Below are 22,975 nucleotides of genomic sequence, written 5' to 3' on the forward strand. Positions count from 1 at the left end.
CCGGGCTCAACCGGGGGCCAACACCTTCTTAAATATACCAAATATTCTAGGTCTAGACATGAGCAATATATAAAAGTACATTGTTTGATGGTAAAAAATGATCACAGCGCCCGAGGGTAGGTCACTTTGACCCCCCTTATCCTACCCTTGGGGAAATATAAAGGTCAAAGTTTTTATTTTGTCCGGCCCGGCATACAAATATAAATAATTGTGCCAAGTTTCAAGAATATAAGTCAAGAAATGGCCGACTTTGGTCCCTTTAACCTTAAAAAGAGCACACAACACAAACAAATGTCATTGTTTTTCAGGGTACCCCTGTTTGACACGCCTTTTGCCGGCCCCAAATGTTCAAAATTAAATCTGGTTTCGTCAGGTCCGGTGAAGGAATATCTATCCATATATACCAGATTCGGGCATTAATTATCAAATTTACTAATTTAAATAATTGTTATTGTATAAAATGAGGTGAAAAAAAGCCAAAACAGGTTTATCAGCTTCCTACGGAAAATAAAATGTTATTTCTTTATTATTTTTTTAATCCTGCCTTATTTTAAAGACCTTTCCAACGGTATATATGGTTACACGGTACTCTGTTGCTAAATAGCGCCTAATAGTGGTGTATATTATCACTTTTAGTGATTTGTAACCGCAAAATCGTGTCTCAAGCACGTTATAACTCGTTTAGCACGTTATTTTTTTGCCCGATTTTAAATTTTAAAGAGTCTGTTGGAAATTCAGATATATTTCCGTCAATATTAATTAATGTCAGTTAAATTGCGAAATAAAATAAACAGACATAGACAAACATCCCGCTGTCTTCAAGAACAATAAAAATCGAAGCTCCCTAGGCCCACAACTTCATTATTACTCCGCTTATTCCCGTGCATATATCCAGGGACTTTTAGAGATTCACAACCAGCATCTACAAACCAAAAATAAGATGTCTAGCTATGAACACTAAGAAGAATAAAAAATCATCAAAAAGCGGAAATAAATACAGTAAAATCATACCTCATTGCGCCAAGTGCCATAACTCTTGAACGGAAGGTTCGAGCCGCACAATTCGTTCACATCCTGACGCGGGTTGTTAAGATTTTTCCAATGATGCCCATATTATTGGGGTCAACTGTGTCTGAATTATTACCCCCTAGCTTACACAGATTCAAGCCAAAGAAGTTCACTAGCTGGCAGGTCCCCTCTTACATAGGGATAAAGGCTGCAAAATATTAATTTTTTTTCCTTGTCCCTTTCTGTCGCTTTATGTCACTTGCCTGTCCCTTAATGTCCCTCTCTGTCCCTTTCTGTCTCTTTTCTGTCTCCGTTCTATCTCTGTCCCTTACTGTCCCTCTCTGGCGCTTTTTGTACCCGTTCTGGCCCTGTCCCTTTCCTGTCCCTTACTGTTCCTCTCTGTCCATTTCTATCCCTTTTCTGTCCCCGTTCTGTCCATGTCCCTATTCTGTCCCTGGTCTGTCCCTTGCCTGTCCCTAGTGTGTTCCTAGTCTGTTAGAGTTACCGAGGGTATACCGATGGTTTACGGGGGTAACATATAGTTAGGGTGAGGGTAAGCGACGGTTATCGAAAGCGTGTATTCAAAACGTGTTCAAAGTCCCTACAACCGACTGTCGCGCACGCTTTTTCCGTGTATTCAGGGCTTGTCTGAGTGTGAAAAGAGTGAACTTAAGCGGTATTGAGTGTTCGAATACTGTTCACAGGCTGTCCACCGACTGTCTAGAGTTTTCACAGACCGTACACAGACTGTCCGTCAATACTCAAAACGCACGCACGCGACAATCGGCTGTACGGACTTTTAACACGTTTTGAGTGTTGACGGACAGTCTGTGAACGGTCTGTGAACACTCCAGACAGGCCCTGGACAGGCTGTGAACAGTATTCAAACACTCAAGACATCAGCATATCCATCGCACACGTGTCCGTCTAAAACATACACTCTATATGCTTTAACTTACAATATATGACACCAATTGATAGTATTTGGGCTCACATGCATCAGTTAAACTGACATACAGTCAGTTCAGGTTAGATTATCTTTTTTTTGTTATGAAAATATGCTATAAAAGAGCTGCGTGGTAAGAAATGTAAGCATACAACGCAGAGAACGTGAAAAAACAGGGTACATGTACACGGCAAAACAACCGTACGTGCTTCTTCTTATATCTGTTACATGTGTGGTAAGGGTTGTTTATTAAAAGGTAAAATATTGTATGACTCTTTATAACTGCTAACTTTTCGGATCCAGATAGAACTTGATCAGTGCGGCTCTTAAAACGGAAATGAAATAACCTTAACTGTTCGCTTGGCAAGCGAACAACTAAAAATTAATATGATTAAATGTATAAAAAAAACGATGCGCCATGCGACTTGCTTATTTAAAAATTGCACATGTTTATTTGCGAAGATCTTGTTTTTTGAGAAATGCTTTTTGCATTATTACATATCCTTATCAGTGGTATTCTTACCATCATCAGTGGTGTTCTTATCCTCATCAGTGGTGTTCTTATCCTCATCAGTGTATTCTTATCCTCATCAGTGGTGTTCTTACAATCATCACTGGTGTTCTTATACTCATCTCTGGTGTTCTTATCCTCATAACCGGTGTTCTTATCCTCATCAGTGGTATTCTTACCATCATCAGTGGTGTTCTTATCCTCATCAGTGGTGTTCTTATCCTCATCAGCGGTGTTCTTACCATCATCACTGGTGTTCTTATACTCATCTCTGGTGTTCTTATCCTCATAACCGGTGTTCTTATCCTCATCAGTGGTGTTCTTTCCATCATCAATGGTGTTCTTATCCTCATCATTGGTGTTTTATACTCGTCACTGTTGTTCTTATCCTCATCACCGGTGTTCTTATACTCATCTCTGGCGCACTTATCCTCAACACTGGTGTTCTTATCCTCATCACTGGTGTTCTTATCCTCATCACCCATGTTCCTATCCTCATCACTGGTGTTCCTATCTACATCACTGGTGTTCTTATCCTCATCACTGGTGTTCTTCTCCTCATTACCGATGTTCCTATCCTCATCACCGGTGTTCTTATACTCATCACTGGTGTTCTTACATTCATCACTGGTGTTCTTATCCTCATCACTGGTGTTCTTATCCTCATCACCGATGTTCCTATCCTCATCACCGGTGTTCTTATACTCATCACTGGCGTACTTACCCTCATCACTGGTGTTCTTATCCCCATCACTGGTGTTCTTATCCTCATCACTGGTGTTCTTATCCTCATCACTGGTGTTCTTATCCTCATCACTGGTGTTCTTATCCTCATCGCCGGTGTTCTTATCCTCATCACTGGCGTTCCCATCCTCATAACTGGTGTTCTTATCCTCATCACTGGTGTACTTACTCTCATCACTGGTGTTCTTATCGTCATCACTGGTGTTCTTATCTTAATCACCGCTGTTCTTACCCTCATCACTGGTGTTCTTATCCTCATCACCGTTGTTCTTATCCTCATCACTGGTGTTCTTATATTCATCATGGGTGTTACTATACTAATTACGTTTTTTTTCTTATCCTCATCACTGGTGTTCTTATACTCATCGCTGGTGTACTTACCCTCATCACTGGTGTTCTTTTCCTCATCACCGTTGTTCCTATCCTCTTTACTAGTGTTCCTATCCCCATCAGTGGTGTTTTTATCATCATCACTGGTGTTCCAATCCTCATCACTGGTGTTCTTATCCTCATCACTGGTGTTCTTATCCTCATCACTGGTGTTCTTATCCTCATCGCTGCTGTTCCTATCCTCATCACTGGTGTTCCTTTCCTCATCACTGGATTTTTTACATATGTATTCTTATCATGGGTGTTCTAATCCGTATCACTGGTGTTCGAATCCTCATTACCAGTGTTCTTATCCTTACCACCGGTGTTCTTACCCTCATCGCTGGTTTTCTTAGCCTCTTCAGGATTTTCTAATACTTATCACTGGTGTTCCTATCCTCATCGCTGGTGTTCTTATCCTCACCACTGGTGTTCCTATCCTCATCACTGGTTCCTATCCTCATCACTGGTTTTCTTATCCTCATCACTTTTGTTCCTATCATCATCACTGGTGTTCTTATCCTCACCACTGGTGTTACTATCCTCATCACTGGTTCCTATTCTCATCACTGGTTTTCTTATCCTCATCACTGGTTCCTATCCTCATCACTTGTGTTCCTATCCTCATCGCTGGTGTTCCTATCCTCATCAATGGTGTTCGTATCCTCATCGCTGGTGTACTTACCCTCATCAGCGGTGTTGTTATCCTAATCACCATTGTTCTTATCCTCATCGCTTGTGTTCTTATCCTTATCACCCGATACTTAGCCTCAAGGGCAACACCTGTATTCTCTTTATATTTATTTTGCTCGTTTTCAGCCTATGCTACATATTTGTTACCAACGAAGTATCGACAACCGTCATATTCTTGTTGATCGATGCCAAACTCTGGTGACCCAAGTGAAGAAAATGAAAATGATATTATACTCGAAGACTGGTTTTTACGGGCGCACGAAAGTGTGCGATCTATTAACGACCATCAAGAACAATTTACTACTGGCTGGCGATTAGTAGGCCTAAGTTGGTTACTATTCGATTGGTCGGCGACTGGTTGTGGATGCTCGTTAAAAAGTCTTTGATTATTCTTTAGGTTAGTTCTATGAGCGAACAATCACCGTTTGCATATAAATTTATACTATCATGTAAATAAAGAAAGAAGAAAAATGCCATTTTAATATATCTTTGTAATATAGACCTTTACATTTTGTGGATAACGAAAACTTTACTTTCATACAGCCGACAATGTTTTCGTTACGCTACAATTGCCTTTCTTTGATTATATTCATGATTGAACGTCCACATGATTTAAATTCTAAATATCATTGCTATTGCTAATGTTACATATTTAAAATTACTAATAAAAAAATACTAATTTTAAGTGTACATGTACTTTGGTGGAAAAAAATTACAAATTAAATGTACAAGCTTAAAAGACCGATGAATTAATATATTTTCATTTTATATAATAAGTCTCAAGTGTTTGTCCCTCCGGACGCCAATGTTTTTATTAAACTTTCTGTATCCTATTTGGTTAAGAATATTCCAAATACTGTATCTTTAAAAAATGCACTAATGATATTTTTCAAAACACGAAACATTTGAGCAAGCCCCTTAAAGCTATTACAACTAAGCAATCACAACTATCCGGACAAATTATTTCCATTAATGTATTTCATCGCCCTGAGCCAATGCAGTGAGACAACATTCTTCAGTTAGTGATCGTCACTCCATTTCCTCCACCAGTCTGTTTACTACGATTTTACCACGTAAGGAATTATTCCTATTTCATATAAAGAAAGACTCGCCACTTAGAATGACACGTGCTAAGATGTCACAAAACGTGTTTACGTTAAGGTAGCGCATCCGTAATGATTTCCCGCGATTTCTTCAAAGATCGAAGAGCCCTTTTACCCGTTTACATATGGATATCTAATTTAAGCAGGTACTAATGTGAAGTTGTCGTGGCCGAGTGCTTAAGGTGATAGACTTGAAATCTTTTGGGATCTTCCCGCGCAGGTTCCAATCCTGCCGACAACGCATACTTTTTACTCGCGTTTTATTTCTTTTGTAACGTAATTTGATTGAATATAGCATATAAGCTATGTTTATTGTAAAATATGTTGCAATTTTTATGCACATTCTTCAATTTTTAAAATTAAAACAATGTGATGGCTAAATTGGGTGATTTACTGCTGAAAATACGAATCATGCATGTTGCATTTTCATTTTTATTTCAAAAAGTAAACCGTAAATCTGCCTATTTCTTGGTATTTGTTTTGTATCTTTAAAGACTAAGTTCAAAATTTTACTTAAATGATACTATTTTAAATTTTATGACACTTTGTTTATAACTAACCCAATTTCTACTTGGCTGAAACCACTTACATTTCATGGCGCTCTTCCAAGTGGTAAAAAATAAATGTCTGTGAAAGAAAACTTATTTCGTCTTGTTTAAACCTTAAACACCTTTACTGCATCTGTACACACCAACAACGTGCCTATATTTGGAAATCAGGATGAATAATGGAACTTTCATATACCCCAGGGGTGCAAATAAAGTGGACAAAAGCCGAGCGTTAGGGTGGTATTAAAAAAAAATCAGTATATTTAAAAAAAAGCATGGAAAGCTGATGAAGAAAATGATACATAAGATTATATTTGGAAAGGTACCCATTACGGGTGCGCTACCTTAATGTTGCTTTTAAACACTGGACGTATAAAGAAAATCGCCATTAAATAAAAGAACAATGCTAAATTCTTTTCCTCTTTTTTTCAGTCGAAAAAACTTAGGCCGACACTACTGACTGTACCGGAGATTGTCGATTTGGCTGGCACTGCGTCTACTCTAAGTGCCGATGTGACTGAGGTAACGGCGGAAAATAAGCGACCTTAACTCACGTCTTGTTGTTGTTATATGCAATTGTTTCGAGCAATGTAATTATTAAATGTTTCGATTTCTATTTAGTTGTGTTTGAAATCATATTATCATATATCCGCTGTCAAGCTTTAAAACGCTAAGGACTAGAACATAGTCTCCACGGTTTCAAAGAGTTGCCACTTTTTAGAATTGATAAGGTATGTTTTTGGAAATTGAGGCTTATTGGATGTGTCGTACGAAAAAATAGTCTAAAAGCGGAAAGTGTCGATTCTTTAAATTATAGTCGAACGTTGAATCATCTATAGTGTTCGTGTGATACACTTACAGGCTTGATCAAAAGTAAATGTATCACGTTCGTATTCATTCAAAATTGAATGGCATTCGTCATTGTCGACTGTTGTTTTGCGATTTCGAAATTCCTATCGTGTTAAAGGGCGTAACGTTCATTGTCGTGTGTCGACTTCGGACTGCGACACTAATTATTCACTCACCGGATACCGTTGGATCCCGTACTAATTTGTTAAAATAATAAGTGTAATTGTAAGCCGCGTAAGAGCGTAAGTACCTGCTGCTTGTATCAAAGGGAAACAACTCTGACGCGTGCATTTATGTGATGATGCTAATGGTTATGGCGAATTACAGGGAAACTACATTTTCGTAATCCATTGTGTGATATTGCACTTGGGCATGGCGAATTATCCACAAGAACAGCGAAGCATTTTGTAAAGACATTATTTTGCAATATGCTAAAAGCAATTCAGAGAACTTGTTCTTGTAAAAAGTGACTTAAACACGCAAAAACAACGATGAAAATTATAATTAATTATAAATAAATATTTACAAGCACATAATCAGAACGAACAGCTAAAGTGTATTTCACTCTAAACCAGGGGCGTAGACAAACTCCAAACATTAGGGCGGCGGTCCAGTTTCTGTACTGGGAACATAAGGGGGTTCGTTTGAGAGGGTTGTCATCTCCCGTGGTTAAAAAAAACAACAACAACTCCAATTGCAATTAATATGGTACGTTTTGGGGGAGCTTTCATGTTGATATAAATGCTCGATTTTTGTCTCACTCTCAGTTTGTCATGATTTGTCCAATGCCGACGACGACGACCCAGAAATCTCAACAGTTATTTTTTTCTTTCCAAAAACTCGTGCTAATTTCAGTTGGAGAAGCCGTCACTGATGAAGCTGCCGTCCACCTTCATGTTGCCGATCTTGCCCGTCTTCTTGGCCGCCATGCAGAGATGGCAGAACGCAAGGTCCCGGTCCTGAAAAGAATAACATTGTAATAAATTGTGTGCTAAATAGTAATGATAATTATTTAAAAAAAAACATTATTAGGCAACAATACGAGTATTATTTGTATGTTGATTTTTTTTTCTAAATTTCGTTTGTATTTAGATCGACGTTAGGTTCATAAATGGTATGAACGGTCGCAAATTAAAATTTAACAATAATACACATACCTCATCGTAGTAGAGCCATGTGTACACATCAAACCAACTAGATTGAAATGAACAACGTTCTGGCTCTTTTTTCCCGAATGTACGCTTAGGAATGCAAAATTTCGAGGCTGATTAGGAATACTCATTTTGAACATTAAATAATTACATATATGATATTGTTTCAATGATTTCTAATCAAATAATAACTGTAATACTTAGAGAAAAAATATTTTGAATCAAATTAATGTTTTTTCACGCGTATATTTACTCAAAATTGTTTTAATTGGCAGTTACCTTTGAATTAAAGCAAACAATTAAAATTAAAAGAATAGCCTTTCCTTAATCAAAACACCGACAGTGCAATCACGGAAAATCTCAATATATAAATTAACGCAATGTCATTTACCCGGGCCCCTGGTTTATGATACCTAACAAGGGATATTGACACATCACAATTGGCAACATCGGAAAGCGCGTGATTGCCAAATACTGGTTTTGGGGCGGCGATTTTTTGTGATTTTACGATTTATTTATATATCGACGACTAGCCTCTGCCGCCCTATTTCCCACGCCCTTGAAAACTTTAAAATACAGGTAAAGACAAAACACCTTGCTTGCATTCCATGTGAAAAGTATCAAAGTCAGCCTGTTTATTCATTTAATTGATAGCTTGTAATTTAAGTGATAAAAACACGCGTGATAATGTTGACCGGCAGCGTGATTATGTTCACCTGCACGCGTGAAATTAATCAAGCTCACGTTTCAAACTTGACGTCCACGCATGAAACAAACTAATTATGCGTGGTGATGTTGACGTGAGGTAATGAAACGTACTAAAGCAGTTTTCTCAGGTTACTATACCTAAATGTAGTTTACTTTGCTGAAGCTCTCTCGAAACCGACATTTGTCGCTTTTGGTCGAATACAATCGGCGATTCAATCAAATCACATGAAATCATGAATTAACTGGGATAATCGCGGAGCAACGATTCGTCAATGTCCACCATCAAATCAACTCGTTGTAATACACATCGTAATAAACCCAAATTCTTTCGGCTACAGGTGCACATTTGTATTTATATTAAAGGGACAGTCTATGATATAACATATAAGACAATACATACATTTTAGCCTCGTTCTGGAAAAACCGGGCTTAATACATATGCGTAAATACTCAGGCTTATCAAGGACGGCACTCACCGCTTTAATGACATTTTTCGTTTAAAGGATGTCTCTTAGCGAAAATCCAGTATGTCGTCCCTGATGAGCCTATGCGGACTGCAAAGGCTAATCTGGGACGATTCATTACGCACATGCACTAAATCCCGTTTTCTTCAGAGCGAGGTTCAAATGAAAATATATATATTGTTCGTGTGAAAATCAATATTGACATATGATATTTGCTAATAATTCAATAAAATAAAAAATTGTGTGAACATTATATGTGTTTTTCGTTTGTTACCGCGCAAAGTGTTTGTTATAAAGTTACATATCAATTAATAAAATAAAATAATTAATAAATAAATACATTTTTGAACTTTGAATAAAATAAACAACTTTACATACATACATCATGGAAATTATATAATTGCGAAAAAATATTAAGGACATATCCATCGCACATATGTATATTTATAGACATACTTCCATGCTTCAACATATATGATATGACGCCAATTCAGAGTATGTTTCTTCTCAAATGACACATTATATTATTTACATTTTGTTTTTTCTACACGATTAAAATAAAGGGGCAACTATAGAAGTAGCTTGTTAATATCATTGCGAAATGGGAGACTGCATCCATATACTATTCAAATAAGCCTATTTATAGTTTTAGCATTTATTATATAATTATTCTTAATAGTTTCACCATTAAATACAAGGTACTGGGCAGGGATTCCGTATTTGACAGTTGAAATCTGTTTCCTGTACCAACGGCTGGGAAAGCGGACAAGATTATGTAATGAAAATATCCGTAACGTTCATAGCGACATTGGGAATAGTATAGTTATGAAGTCAACTTGAAGGACATCATTTAATGTTTAGTGTGGTGTCCGAACGTTTTCTTTCGTTAGCTTTCGACACGAAGACAGAGAAATGTGAATATAATTTGATAAATAGAATACCAAGTCATTTTAAAATATAGACACAACTATTTACGCGGCACGAAGGTTTTCAGAGTATCGATAAATAAATATATGAGCATTTAACACTCCTAAGTTGTCGATAGATATATAACTGGTCAAAATGTCTGCCTATTGGGTCGACATTTGGTAAACACGTAAGAGTTGAGCTTAGGCCACTCCAAATTGATTTGTTGGTCGTCGGATTTGCCGCACCTATTTTTTCAAAATGAAAATTTTTTTTTTTACCGCTCTGACTCATTTTTGTGTCCTTCTGTAACCATTGCGCATGTGTTTTTTAATTTGTGAAAAAAACAATCAAAAAAGCAATCTCGCAGAAACGATTTTGACGCTGAATACGAATGCCATATATAGTGTTTCATAATCTTTTTAATCGAAAACTGCAGACGCTCAAAAAATTCGATCAAGACGACCAGAAAAATGGCTTCTTGCTTGAGCAGCACATGTTTCGCTGTCGTGACCGTTTTAACAAATTGCGGTAAAAGGTTGCTGCAGCCAACCCTTATAAATATAAAGACATCTGCTACGTTCTGTGACTTATTTGAATGTGTTTGTTCACGTTCGAATATGCAACTAACTGCAGATACCGTTGAAGCATGTTCAATTTGAAACAACATCAGGAAACATGACGTAAGATTGTTTATGCATTTTCTTCATTAAATGGGCAAATAGACGGTATTTCTCTATATGTAGACACATTTTTCCTAAAACACAATTTTTAGTGAACAAAAAATAAACATAAAATTATCCAAGGCTGGTTCTAAAAGTGTCACAGGGACAATGTTTTATAAGTATTAAAATACATGGTTGACGGAACATGTTTTACAGCTAGGTCCGTGTTTTTCAGAAACATCAAAAAAGTAATTTTTAATGTATAAATTTATTTCAGAAAAATACAATTCCGTTCTAGTAATCGATATGCCCTTTTTAGATGGTCGCTTAAGCGACCGTCTAAAGTGCTTAGTGTAAAATTCAGGTCGGTACGGCCTAGGTATGATTAGCCCAATTCCCGCTTACTACGCGCGAAGAAAGAGTTGTATAATTTATGCAAGAGGTTTGAGTTCTCCAATTATGTTTATTCACAAATGGAAACATTATATTAATATCGTGTTAAATGCAATAGTTTCGAATGGTGTTTTATAGAAAAGAATTAAAAAAAACAATGATCGTATTGTACGTGTCGCGGAGGAGATTGTTTATGAACGATTAAAATAGTCCTCTTTCTGCTGCGTGACGTAGTATTTTCGCTCATCTCATTCATAAATCTGAGGCTGGCGATAAACAAAGTGGAGTCCGGGTGAGAATAACGCACTAGTATAAGGTTACATTATCGCTGAAACTGTTAAATAACAAGAATATTCTCTAAAAAATGTAGTCTTGCTGTTTTGAAATAAGGTTTGGAAATTTGGTTTCTAAATAACTTAATTCAAAACAAAAGTTTAATTATAGTGTTTTTTTTACTTTTTAGTCGCATATTTACCGCATTATAATGTGTGTTATAATAGGCAAACCATACATTAGTATCTGCCTTCGCACATAGAAGGAATGGGTCAATTAGGTGCTGCGTTTCCTTTGCTTACTTCAGTTAGAGGTCAATTCTTTACGTAATAGCAATCACAAGGCCCCGGCTTCAAAGGAATTGCGGAGCGTTCTTACATAATAAAAGTCGTAGTCGCATGGTATTTGCGTTTAGCGTCCTATTTGGTCACATGGTTCTTTTTCGCGGGTGTTTTGACATTCATGATATGAGGCTATTAATAGATGCGCCTGTCGATAAACAAAGGAAAGTTTACGGGCGATAACAACGCAATAGGTTACGCTCTCACATACAGCTCAATGACGTAGTACAGGTCGTAAATTGAGAGATTCGGGAAAACGTTGACGCTTATTTATATTCTCAATTTATAAAACGTTGAACATTAGTATAACAATAACTTCAGCGATACGATAGACAAAAACAAAAAAATGTTTCATAATCGCTAAACCCGAATATAACAAACAATTTATAATAATAATACGAATGACCTGTTTCATAACCTCGTTCATGCTACTACAGCGGGTATTCCTGGAAAACGTTCTTTGGTTCTCAACAGATAGCGGCGATCTTTTGTATTTACGGGTGCTAGCAACGCAATAGTAGACGGTTAGTAGAAGGTTTAGCTTGTTTATATTCACAGTTCTCAATACATAGACAGTTGGATATGAGTTCATCAATTACTACAGGCATACTATAGGCAACCTCGAAAATGCTGTATAATCGCTAAAACCGAAAACAACTAAATATATTATATTAAATATATTTATAACAATAAATGTCTTTTAAAAATGAAGTCGGCGTAAACGCTGACTTTGAAATAAAGTTAGCAATTTACTTTTCTAAATAATTAAATACAATTAAACAAAAGTTAAACTATTGTGTTGTGTTTTTCACTTGTAAGCTGCATATTCACCGTATGAAATGTGTGTTAGGATTGTCAAACCACACATAAGTGTGAGTAAATAAAAAAAAAATACTACGAGAGAGCACTTCATATGTGTCCTCATATGCCTTGTTATGAGTATCTTTCTTCACTATCGAAATATATCGTATGTTTATATTTAATTTAAACGCAGTTTTCTTTCGACACATTTAAATCACACGTAAATAGCGCCGTCATGCGAAAATGGGTCTTATGCGTTTCGGAAAGCGTTTGTTAAACCCAACATGTGCTCTTGCGCAGTCAGGCCATAGGCGATGCTGTTCGCTTTAAAATCACTCAATATGTAATGTTTCTCCTTACCAGAAGGAGGGATAGCTGAGTGGGCTATTTATATGATGGGCGCATATGGAATAAGACCCATTTTCGCATGACGAGGGTCATTACAAATCTCATTGCGAATTGAAAATGCCACATTTAAGAACAATGCTTTTTAATACAAAATTAAATTCAAAATAGAAAACTTGTTAATAATGGCAGCCTATCCACACATTAAGGAATGATTTCCAGACGTGCTGACCAAGTACGGCAAACATTCTGGTATGATAATTAAACGATTTTCTCTTATCGTGACACTATACTATTTCGCTAATAATTGTTTTCTCATCTTGGAGGCGAAAGTGAAATTCTGCGAGATGGATTGTAATGCGTAATTGTAACAGGGCCACAATTTGTGTCGTTTGAGCATACAGAGAGTAGTCCGGAATTCCTTGCACTGAACAGTGCTACATCCTTTGAATTGAGCACATACGCAGTGATGTAGCAAAAAATCAGAGGTTGTATCTCGAATCAGCTTATTAAATATTCGAAAATATTCATGCGTGTCTGTTGGCGTTATGTAAAAGTCGCTAAGATGAAAACTGAAACAGCTTCGCCTAAAAGCGCATTAGTGCTCTATACCTATGTTTATGTTAGCGTTGTTGACACCGTGTGAACTGCTCGGGTAACAAGTAAAGCATAAACAGCAATGTTTATATACTTTTATTCCTCCATATACAAGATACGAAGATTATCGTATATTTTGAATTCCCTTACATCCCTCCTTTGCCTATATAGCAAACAAACAAAAACTCTGTTTTTTGGTACTAGCCGCAGGGACTCGCATACCGGCTGTCCATTTATTATTATACTTAACATAATAACCATCATCAAAACGTCAAACATACATCACATAATACAATCTTTCTAACAGTCATCATACAGTGACATTCTATGTAAATTTAGTTCAATACATATATCAATTATTCAATTTCATATATAATTTCCATAATATGAAATATTAACACATTATTTTAAAAAATAACATGTATACCGTGCGAGTTCCCAAAGCTTAATGACGAAAACTGACCACGAACATCTTCAGTGCCTTCAGCGCTTTGATTAAAATAAGGTAGCGACAATGGATTATATGCATGGCCTTTGTCCAACTGTCTGTCATTATCATATTGATGATTGTCCTTCTTCAAGTGGTATTGCAACATGGTATACCTTTTCACAGCTTGCAACCTGGTATACGTTTTCACAGCTTTCACTATTTAAAACTTCAAACAAATATAAGCAGCAGTAGGTAGACATGTGTCCCTCACTTCAATGATCTGGTTATATTTCGTGGTCAAAGGTCATATGCAACTTACTCTTATAAATATACATCGACCTCATATCGTTTAACATCAATTTGCTGTAGCATCGTTCCGACATGAAATCATATGGAAAGCTTTAACGGCTGCAAATTCATATGACAGTGCAGAATATTCATGGAAGAGTTATTCAATATAAAAATATAAACATTATTTTACTAATTGCATAAGAAGATGTTTAATTAAAACTTACAAGTAATGCTATTCCAGATATGAAAACACTAGCTTTAGACTTGTGCTCTACATTTTAAAGTTTAAGTGCTGAAACCTAATTTTAGTGCATTTTTTATTTGAAAAGTATGTAACTCATAGATATAGTATTGCTTGTTTGTACATAGATTCTTTTCTTTGTATAAGAATCGATTTGAATGTAAACTATAGCTGTTTAAATCTGTATCTCTTGTTAATACAATATTTTTCTATCGAAATGTGATTTTTTTTAATTCTTCGCTCTTCGCTCGCACGAGAATTTTCCTGTTTTCAAAAACAATTTTTTTTTCGAACGCCTCTTCATATTTTTGTTAAAAAAAATCCGCAGACCAACAGATTAATTTGGAGTGGCCTTACATAAAGTCAGTTCAGGTATACGAATTATGATTATGTAACCAGCGGAAGAAGGCCAAGTACACAGAACTGATGGATCTGTGCAAGCAACAAGGCTGGCGAACTTGGCTATTTCCCGTGGAAGTTGGCGTTAGAGGATTCTGTTCCCAGTCCGTGCACAGGCTGATGACAGCATTAGGAACAACTGGCAGGGAGAGACGAGTGGCTATCCAGAGACTGAGCCAAGCAGCCGAACGGGCATCAAGCTGGCTGTGGCTGAGGCGAGAGGAGAAGAGCTGGAGGCAATCAACCAACACACAGTGACTGATCACCACTGTTGGCCCACCGCTATCAGAATGTTCATGGAATTAAAGGGCCGAAACATTCTAAGACGGCGGAATCCATGCTGATGATGTTGGTTGAGGAGCAGTCTTAAGACTGTATTTAAACTTAAACGTAGAGAGCGTGAACTACAGTGTACATGTAGACCGAATAACAACCGCATGTATGAATCAAACTTACAAGTTTAAACATTGCTGTGTCATTGTACCCTTTTCAAATTTGGTCACGGTTGTTTTAAAAACGTAAAATGTTTGATTTCTGATAATACATGCTATCTGGTTGCAGCTAGTTAGAACTTTTTCAGTGTGGTCTTAACAATATACATGAAATAATGTGTCTCATGCTTTAATAAATAGAAAGCCGGTGCGCTATACGACTTGCTTTTTGTATGTTAGTGCTTCGCTTGTTGCGAATATCATTTTTGGGGGGAAATGCTTTTTTTTTATTGCATAATAAATGACGCTTGATTCAAAGTTCTTTACTGCCAATATGGTTTATTTGATCGTTTGTTAAAAATTCGCATCTGATAATTTATTATTTATAAAACATTATGGAATTATTTCGAAGTTATTTTTTTTTTGTAAAATGCAAATGGCTTTTTGCGAATTGCATTTTCGACTTGTTACTTACAATTTGCTTATTGTGGGCATTGTGTTATGCTTTTGGCCTTTATTTGGCGTTCGTGTGGTGTGTAAGAATACGAAGTCCCATGTTATTACGTAAGTCCTAGTAATGACTAAAACCATGTAATTACTCTTAACAATTTAGCTTTTTAAAATCCATGTAATAACTGAAATTCATGTATTCGTGAAGTCCTAGTAATATACAGAAATCACTTCAATTACTGAAATATCGATATTTAAAACACAAAAAGCATGCGAAGTTTCAAAAACATAATTAGCCGAAAAGCAATTCGCTTGGCACAGTTCTATGCTTTTTTTGCAAGAGCATTTGAACCAAATGCATCATTCCCATGACCTGTATAAACATAGAAAAGTAATTAGGCAGTTAAATGTGACATATGTTGCAATGCTTTAAATGTTGCGCAAAGCGTCTATTGGGATACATCAAACATGAAGTATATCATCCCTCATAATAAGCTGTTGGAAAATACCGTTGATCATATCTTGTTACCAATTAAACATACATACCTTCTGATTAAAAAAGTTTTTTTTTACCCGCTTTTGGCACGGGGTATTTTCATTTTAATAATGCACAAGCAGCATCATATGTCACCACATCTGCTTGATAAATAACATGTTTTTTTTACTGTTATTACACACATTTACAAACCAAGGCATATCTAGGCATGGCTGGTATTGAAACCAGATGTAAATAAAAACAACACAAACTTAGGACGCCTTGATCTGTATGACAGAAGTGTATACCACGCTTTCATGCGTGATTGCGCGCAATGTTTTGAAATTCTTTACATACCATGGTGTACCCGCATTACAATTATTTCGAAAATATTACTGCAAATACATTATATTGAACACGCTATTACTCTTAAAATATTAATCCATACAATGACTACACCTATTGGTACTTTTTTGAGACATATATAGCATTTTTTAATAAGTCAAAATTCTGTGCGTTGCAGTTATGTTACCTAATTCAAAAGTTCAAATTGATGAAGCGCCAATGGAGACAGGTACTTACTTTTCAGCTACAAAGTCAATTATTATTTTTTGTCAGCAAAATGAATGCTATAAATTTAACATACTTTTTATGTTTGTCATCAGTAATTTAATATGAAAACAAAACCGATGTAGCCAACCAATATTATTTTGTCATACTAATATCATTATGTAATGCTTAATTACTATAAATTGACGTATTATTGTTATTTAAGCATTGCATATTTATGTATCAATAATAGTTATCGTAGTGTTATTGCAAATTAATCTTCTTTACTTAGTGATATGAACATTTAATTTTTAAAAAGTCACTTTTGTGGTTTAAATTGGATTTGCCAAACAGTTCTTTGTTTTATATATTTGATAGAAATTGACTCTTTTGGCAGTTTGAGGAAATAATTTTTTTCACTTAAGTTTGACCAAAATTTTTAGAACAAGTGAATTACCTACATAATAAATATCTCTGTATCATGACAACAGTTTGAGGGCTGCCAAGACGTTCTTGTCGAAATTCATCCGACTCCAATATTAATATGCTATCATAAGACAGTAACTATGTATTCGATTTATTATGGAAATCAGCTATTACAAAATGTGTTTATTCAAAATACAACGCCATAGGAGCAGTGGTCTAATGGTAGGACGCTGGCTTAAGGATCGAGAGGTCCCGGGCTCGAATCCTGCCGTGAGCAAGAAATTTATCCCACATCTGCTTCTATCCACCCAGGTGTATAAATGGGTACCTGTGAGGGAAATAAGCCAATGTGCCGTGGCTGCATACTGCGCCGAGATGTTAACGGACGACCTATGACCCAGTCATCAGGGAAAAATGTAAAGCGCCTCTGAGCTCACATCTCGAGTATGAAAAGGGCGCTATATAAGTGTGGTATAAAAATGCACACTTGTTCAAATGTATATTGTTAAAAAAAAAGAAGAAAAACGCACATTTTTCGATAAATACAACTGCATAATATGCATATAAGTCAGCCTTATGACGTCTACAATAAGACACGTGTATTAGCTGGCTTTGTTTGGACACGTCACCAGGCACGACTCTTTGTGCAAGATTGTTCTCCAGGACACGCTAGAGGGAGTTCGACGGCGAGGCTAATAGAAGAAAAGCTCGATGGACAATGTTAAAGAGTGGATATCCCTCCCGATGGATGAATTACTCTTAGCAGCACACAACAGACCTGACTGGATGAGTTTTTCTGTATCGTCCTCCCAAACGTAAAAACCGGCCAAAGGATTGATGATGATGATGGTGAAGATGATGATGATGATGATGATGATGATGATGATGATGATGATAATGATGATGATGATGATAAATGATTTGACTGCACAGTGTTTTGAAATGGGTTTGTATTTACATTAATTTATTGTGTAAATTGAACAAAAAATAAAATGACACCTTGTTTATCTATCTTTGTAACCATAGATCATGACCGTTTGCTGATAACGAAACCATTATTTTTCTTGAGCCGGCAATGCTTTCGTTTCGCTGCCATTTCTTTGATTATTCGTGTTTTTTATTATCAAATTGCTTTTTGGTTTAAACAGTATTTATTATTACACTTTGCATATAACACGTAAATTACACTCATACAATAACGGATAAGAAAACAAGTTTCTAAAAAAGTACAAATTCTTCTTTATGTATGTTCATAGAGCGTTAAGGAAATTAGCACATGTGACCAGTAAAAGCAATTACCAATTGGAAGCAGAATTACAGCGTTTATACATTGAACTGTGCATGAAGTGATACAACATATACTTTTATATATTAAATATACAGTATGAATAAAGTTAGCCGAATGCAACGACGAAGAACAGGAACGGAAGGGTACTCAATAACATCAAATATGGTAGGCCAGTTTAGTCTTATGAGAAGAGTTTGTACAAAACGAAAGTCGAAATATATTGTTGGAATTTAAGAACTATAGTTTTGTTGTAAGACAGCCGTAAGGGCATTCCGCTCACGTATATTTGTTGGCAGAAATTAGCATCGATATGATTCACTTAATGCTTGGATAAGAGGTACTGATTTGTTATTTCTAAGGTTAAAGCGGTTTTGAGGATACGAGGCATATAAGCATTAACAGCATGACGATTTTGATGACGACGCCGCTGATGATGATGACGACAAGGATGATGATGATGACGATGGCGATGATTTATCATTTTTATATGAAAATACATCCAAATTTATGCTCTTTTAAATTGATTATAAATCTTTGAAATTGTGCGTTAATACGACTTAAAAGAGTGCCTTTGACCTCGGATCTATGGGCCTGATGCTTAAATTTGGCTCCCGATAGAAATGTCTTCTGCAAAGTTGTTTACAAGAGCACCGCATAGCGGGTGCCAACGCTCGGCTGTGAGTGCAGTTTTAAATGAATGAAAGCTTGTCAGAAGTTTTTTTATTAGAGGTCACAGTGACCTTGACCTTTGACCTAGTGACCCAAAATGGGTGTGGCGTATAGAACTCATCAAAGTGCATCTACATAAGAAGTTTGAAAGTTGTTGTTGGAAACACTATGATTTTAGAGCCAATGTTAAGGTTTTAGTACGACGCGGATGGCGGACGAGCTGGCTATGACAATACCTCGGTTTTCTTCAAAAACAGCCGAGCTAAAAATACAACCAGAGTAGACGAATAATAGACTGCTCAGAACTGAAATGCAAAATGTGTTTGACCTTGAATTCAGACCTGGATAATTGTCCTAGTGACCTTGTTTTATTGCAGACCATGATTGTGAATTATTTCCAGTTATTGGATATACATTCAATGCTGCACATACAGTTTAAGTATTTAGTGTTTCGACCTTAAACATTGACCTTGATCTCGAGATAGGCACTTTCAAAAGAACAAAATTCATGCTTGACAATTTTTGTCACCGCTGAAAAGTGCTTAGGGTTGATTTTATCCTTTATATTTGACCTTTGATTGGAATTGTCTTGACCTTAGACCTAGATACCTCAAATTTGTGAGCGCGAACGCAGTTTCACCATACTCGGCACTTTTGAGATTATTTTATAATCCGAAACCCGTGACCAAAGTTCTGTTGCGGGCCTGCTTTTTCGTCACCTTGCTCAGCACAATATTTCGATGTGAAAGATTTCCGATCACTTATCCGTAAGACGGGCACGCAAGCGTGATACATCAACCACCCCGGAATACTTCTCAAGATAGATGCAATAAATCGTCTGCTGATCCAGAGTTTCCGGGCATAGTGTTTACAAAACGTTCCATCAATTATCAGTTTTTCAAATGAATGTTCAAGAACATTATTTAAAAAAATGGCATGAACTTTTTAAAATTCTACATAAGGCATAATGAAGAGCAAATGAGTTCGAAACCAAGCGACCTGGAGGTAATGGGGCGATCCTCATAGTGGCAGAGTTCTGTAGATTTCCCCAAAATACATCTATACATTGATCTACCAAAGAAATGACTCGAGATAGTTTCAAAAAGCCTTAGACTTTCGATGCAATCGAGCTCAAGTAAATAAGTTTAAGCTAAACAAGGATTTCAAAACTCGTAACGCACACATATACACATATACACTCACGTTGCATGTCAATTTTAATAAATTATAATCCTTCGAGTGTTTGCATCATTTGCTATCCAATTTTATTGGTATTTAAATTTTTACTATTTATGATACAGACTCAGTCAGCACTATAACCAGATCAAATAAACAATCGTGTGCAGAACCCCATTGCATTAAATATGTTTGCTTGCTTTAAAATTCTTTTGTCTTGAACTTCAGGTCTCTGCAGTACAAACAAAATGGGTATGCTAATGATTGAATGACATGTGATTTCCAGCAGGCTGGTGCAGACAATTGTAACACGCACGCGCGTTTCATGTTTATTTTTCTGACTTAAATGAATGAACTTACAAGAAGTATGAATTTAGCTAAAGCAGAATAACATAAGAGGGGGCCTCCATTTTTATGCCCCACCGTGTTACAATATGAAACCCGACTCTTCAATATTTTACATTCAACCCTTTCTAAAACAGGTCTCGTTATTCTTTCCGTTTTTGTCAATACTCCGTTGAATACAGAAACAACCAACATGTTTTTTGGCTATTTACAATTGTAAACAGTAACATTCAGTATTACTTTATATATAAATCCAATAATATCTTATAGAATATATCACTTGACAGTTTGCTGAAGTGCTAATTGAACTTAAGTAGAAACAGTATAATTAAATCACCTTATATGTAAACAAGTTGACCACCCGAAGTATTTTTACAAAATATCTTACCGTGCCCCTTTTAAGGCCCATGTCTCGCCTTTTTTCGTTTGGCGAAATTAGTACCAGAGGTGATGATATTGGAAATAGAGTCGGAACATTAACACGCAGCTGATACATAATATTTGCAGTACTGTATACATACACACAAGTGGACGGCATCACATTTTCTGCATGGATTTTTAAGCCGCAATCTAAGAATTATAGTTCAAAGCATCACATTTGATATGGCGGCTGATTAATGTCATATTTGTCTGGTGTGTTGATGGATTTGAAGTGCGCCAAGACGACACCACGCTAGAACGGCATGTGCATTTACGCGCCGATATGACAAATGAATGAACTTGTCTTTTGCGAGTGCGCTTTATGGCGAAGAAGATCGACAGCAAGACACATGCATGTCTTTTTCTTGCTCCCATTTTTCACATGTAAGGGCCGTTGATTCGTCAAAAAGACAACCAAGCATGTTTAATACTATACAGATCAACGCATCTGTTTAACCTTCAGAGTAAGACATTTTCTTTGGGTGAAATGTTCTGATTCCATAACGATTAAAATATCAGGCGCTGGTGGAGAGTAGCCATTTTATTATTTCGATTGTAAGAGCTTCGTTTCCTTCGATTCTTTTGTCTGGCGTCAACCACTGTATTGCCGATTATATATTGACAGTTTACAATATGGCAGAAAAGATTTAAAATATTGGACAATAAAGCTCAAAATGCCTCAGGAGATAAAATCTTGTACATACATACAATATAAATATTACACCTATATCAATCATTAACACTCTTCTCCTAGTCATTATGGCGAATTAAACGAAAACAGCTTTATCGCAATGAATACCTATGTGATGTTGCCGATGGTCATGACGAATTATCCTAAAAACCAGCGAAAGCATTTTTAAAAGAGATTGTTTCCTAAAATGCTAGTAGACATTTTGCGTAATTGTTCTTGTCAAAAGTGACTTAAACACACAAAAACCAACTATGAAAATTATAATTATATACAAATTATTTACAATTAAAAATAATAAGAACGAACAGTTAATGTGTATTTTTACATTAAGTTTTAAATAAAGAAAAACGCCCGTTCATTTATGCCAAGTTAAAAGTATCCAAAGTCAGCGAGTAATTAGTTGATTAGCTTGTAGGCCCAGTGATACACTTGAATTGCCCGCGTGATAATGTTCTCCGACACGCATGAAATTAACTCAAGTTCGCATGATAATGTTGACGTGAACTAATGAAATGAACAAAACAGTTTTCACCGGTTGCAACAACTACGTGTAGTTTTGTCGGCAACGTCATGTGTCGCTGTTGGTCAAAAACAATCGACAATTCAATAAAAGTATTGTATCTGAGTGCGGAAAAAACATTAATTAAATGTCAACCGTAAATCAACTGGTTGTAGTACACATTGTAATAACACTTTCTCGGTTACATGTGTTTATATAATAGGGAACGTCTCTGTTTTCACATATTAGAAAAGACATATCTTTAAAATATATATCGTTTGTTTGAATTATATCTGCAATTACCCGCTAGGTATTTTTCCACAAGTCTTTCAATTTTCTTCTTGTCTTGTGCTAAGAAGGGGGAGGCGCTTCCAGACAAAACACCATCTGTTCAGTACGATGACCAGCAACTAAACTCGCATGCGCAAGAAGCTGGGAGTAAACCAGGTTCGCCGAGATGAAACGCGCTCGAACCACTGCCTCAATAACAACAGACAAATATTATTTCATACTTATTCATTCGTGCCTAATGACGGAAGTTTTCTTCCGAGTTGGAATAGTCAATAATTTATTCAGAAAGATGCGCAGAAAAAAAAAACAGATTATAAATAATTCGATAAATACAATACCAAGTAACTGTCGAATAAAAATACATGTATTTACGCGGCAGTAATAATCGGGGTTTAGGTTTCTAATTATCGATACATAGATATGATAGATTATAAGTATTCTATTAAGCTATTCAAAATGTCTGCTAACTCGGTCGACATTGGGCTTATC

General features: G+C 36.2%; 2 protein-coding genes and 1 non-coding gene across 3 annotated transcripts in view; 1 reads left to right on the forward strand and 2 right to left on the reverse strand.

Moving 5' to 3' along the window:
* Window positions 1-901: 901 nt before the first annotated feature.
* Window positions 902-4,126, reverse strand: LOC127854849 (uncharacterized protein DDB_G0290685-like). Its single transcript, XM_052389936.1, has 5 exons — window positions 3,957-4,126; window positions 3,591-3,808; window positions 2,903-3,420; window positions 2,478-2,807; window positions 902-922 (listed from the first exon to the last, which is right to left on the reverse strand). Exons 1-5 carry the CDS (start codon window positions 4,124-4,126, stop codon window positions 902-904), a joined length of 1,257 nt encoding a protein of 418 aa, XP_052245896.1.
* Window positions 4,127-5,533: 1,407 nt separating this feature from the next.
* Trnas-uga (transfer RNA serine (anticodon UGA)) lies at window positions 5,534-5,615 on the forward strand. The gene has a single exon. It is a non-coding gene; the product is annotated as a tRNA-Ser (tRNA).
* A 2,007-nt stretch (window positions 5,616-7,622) lies between these two features.
* Window positions 7,623-22,975, reverse strand: part of LOC127854910 (uncharacterized protein DDB_G0290685-like) — a 34,102-nt gene continuing 18,749 nt past the window's right edge. Inside the window, exon 6 of the mRNA XM_052390044.1 lies at window positions 7,623-7,730. Coding sequence (XP_052246004.1) covers window positions 7,623-7,730 — 108 coding nt within the window. The remainder of the gene's footprint in view (window positions 7,731-22,975) is intronic.

This window comes from Dreissena polymorpha, chromosome 1, assembly GCF_020536995.1.
Source record: "Dreissena polymorpha isolate Duluth1 chromosome 1, UMN_Dpol_1.0, whole genome shotgun sequence".
In the NCBI taxonomy this organism is placed as follows: domain Eukaryota; kingdom Metazoa; phylum Mollusca; class Bivalvia; order Myida; family Dreissenidae; genus Dreissena; species Dreissena polymorpha.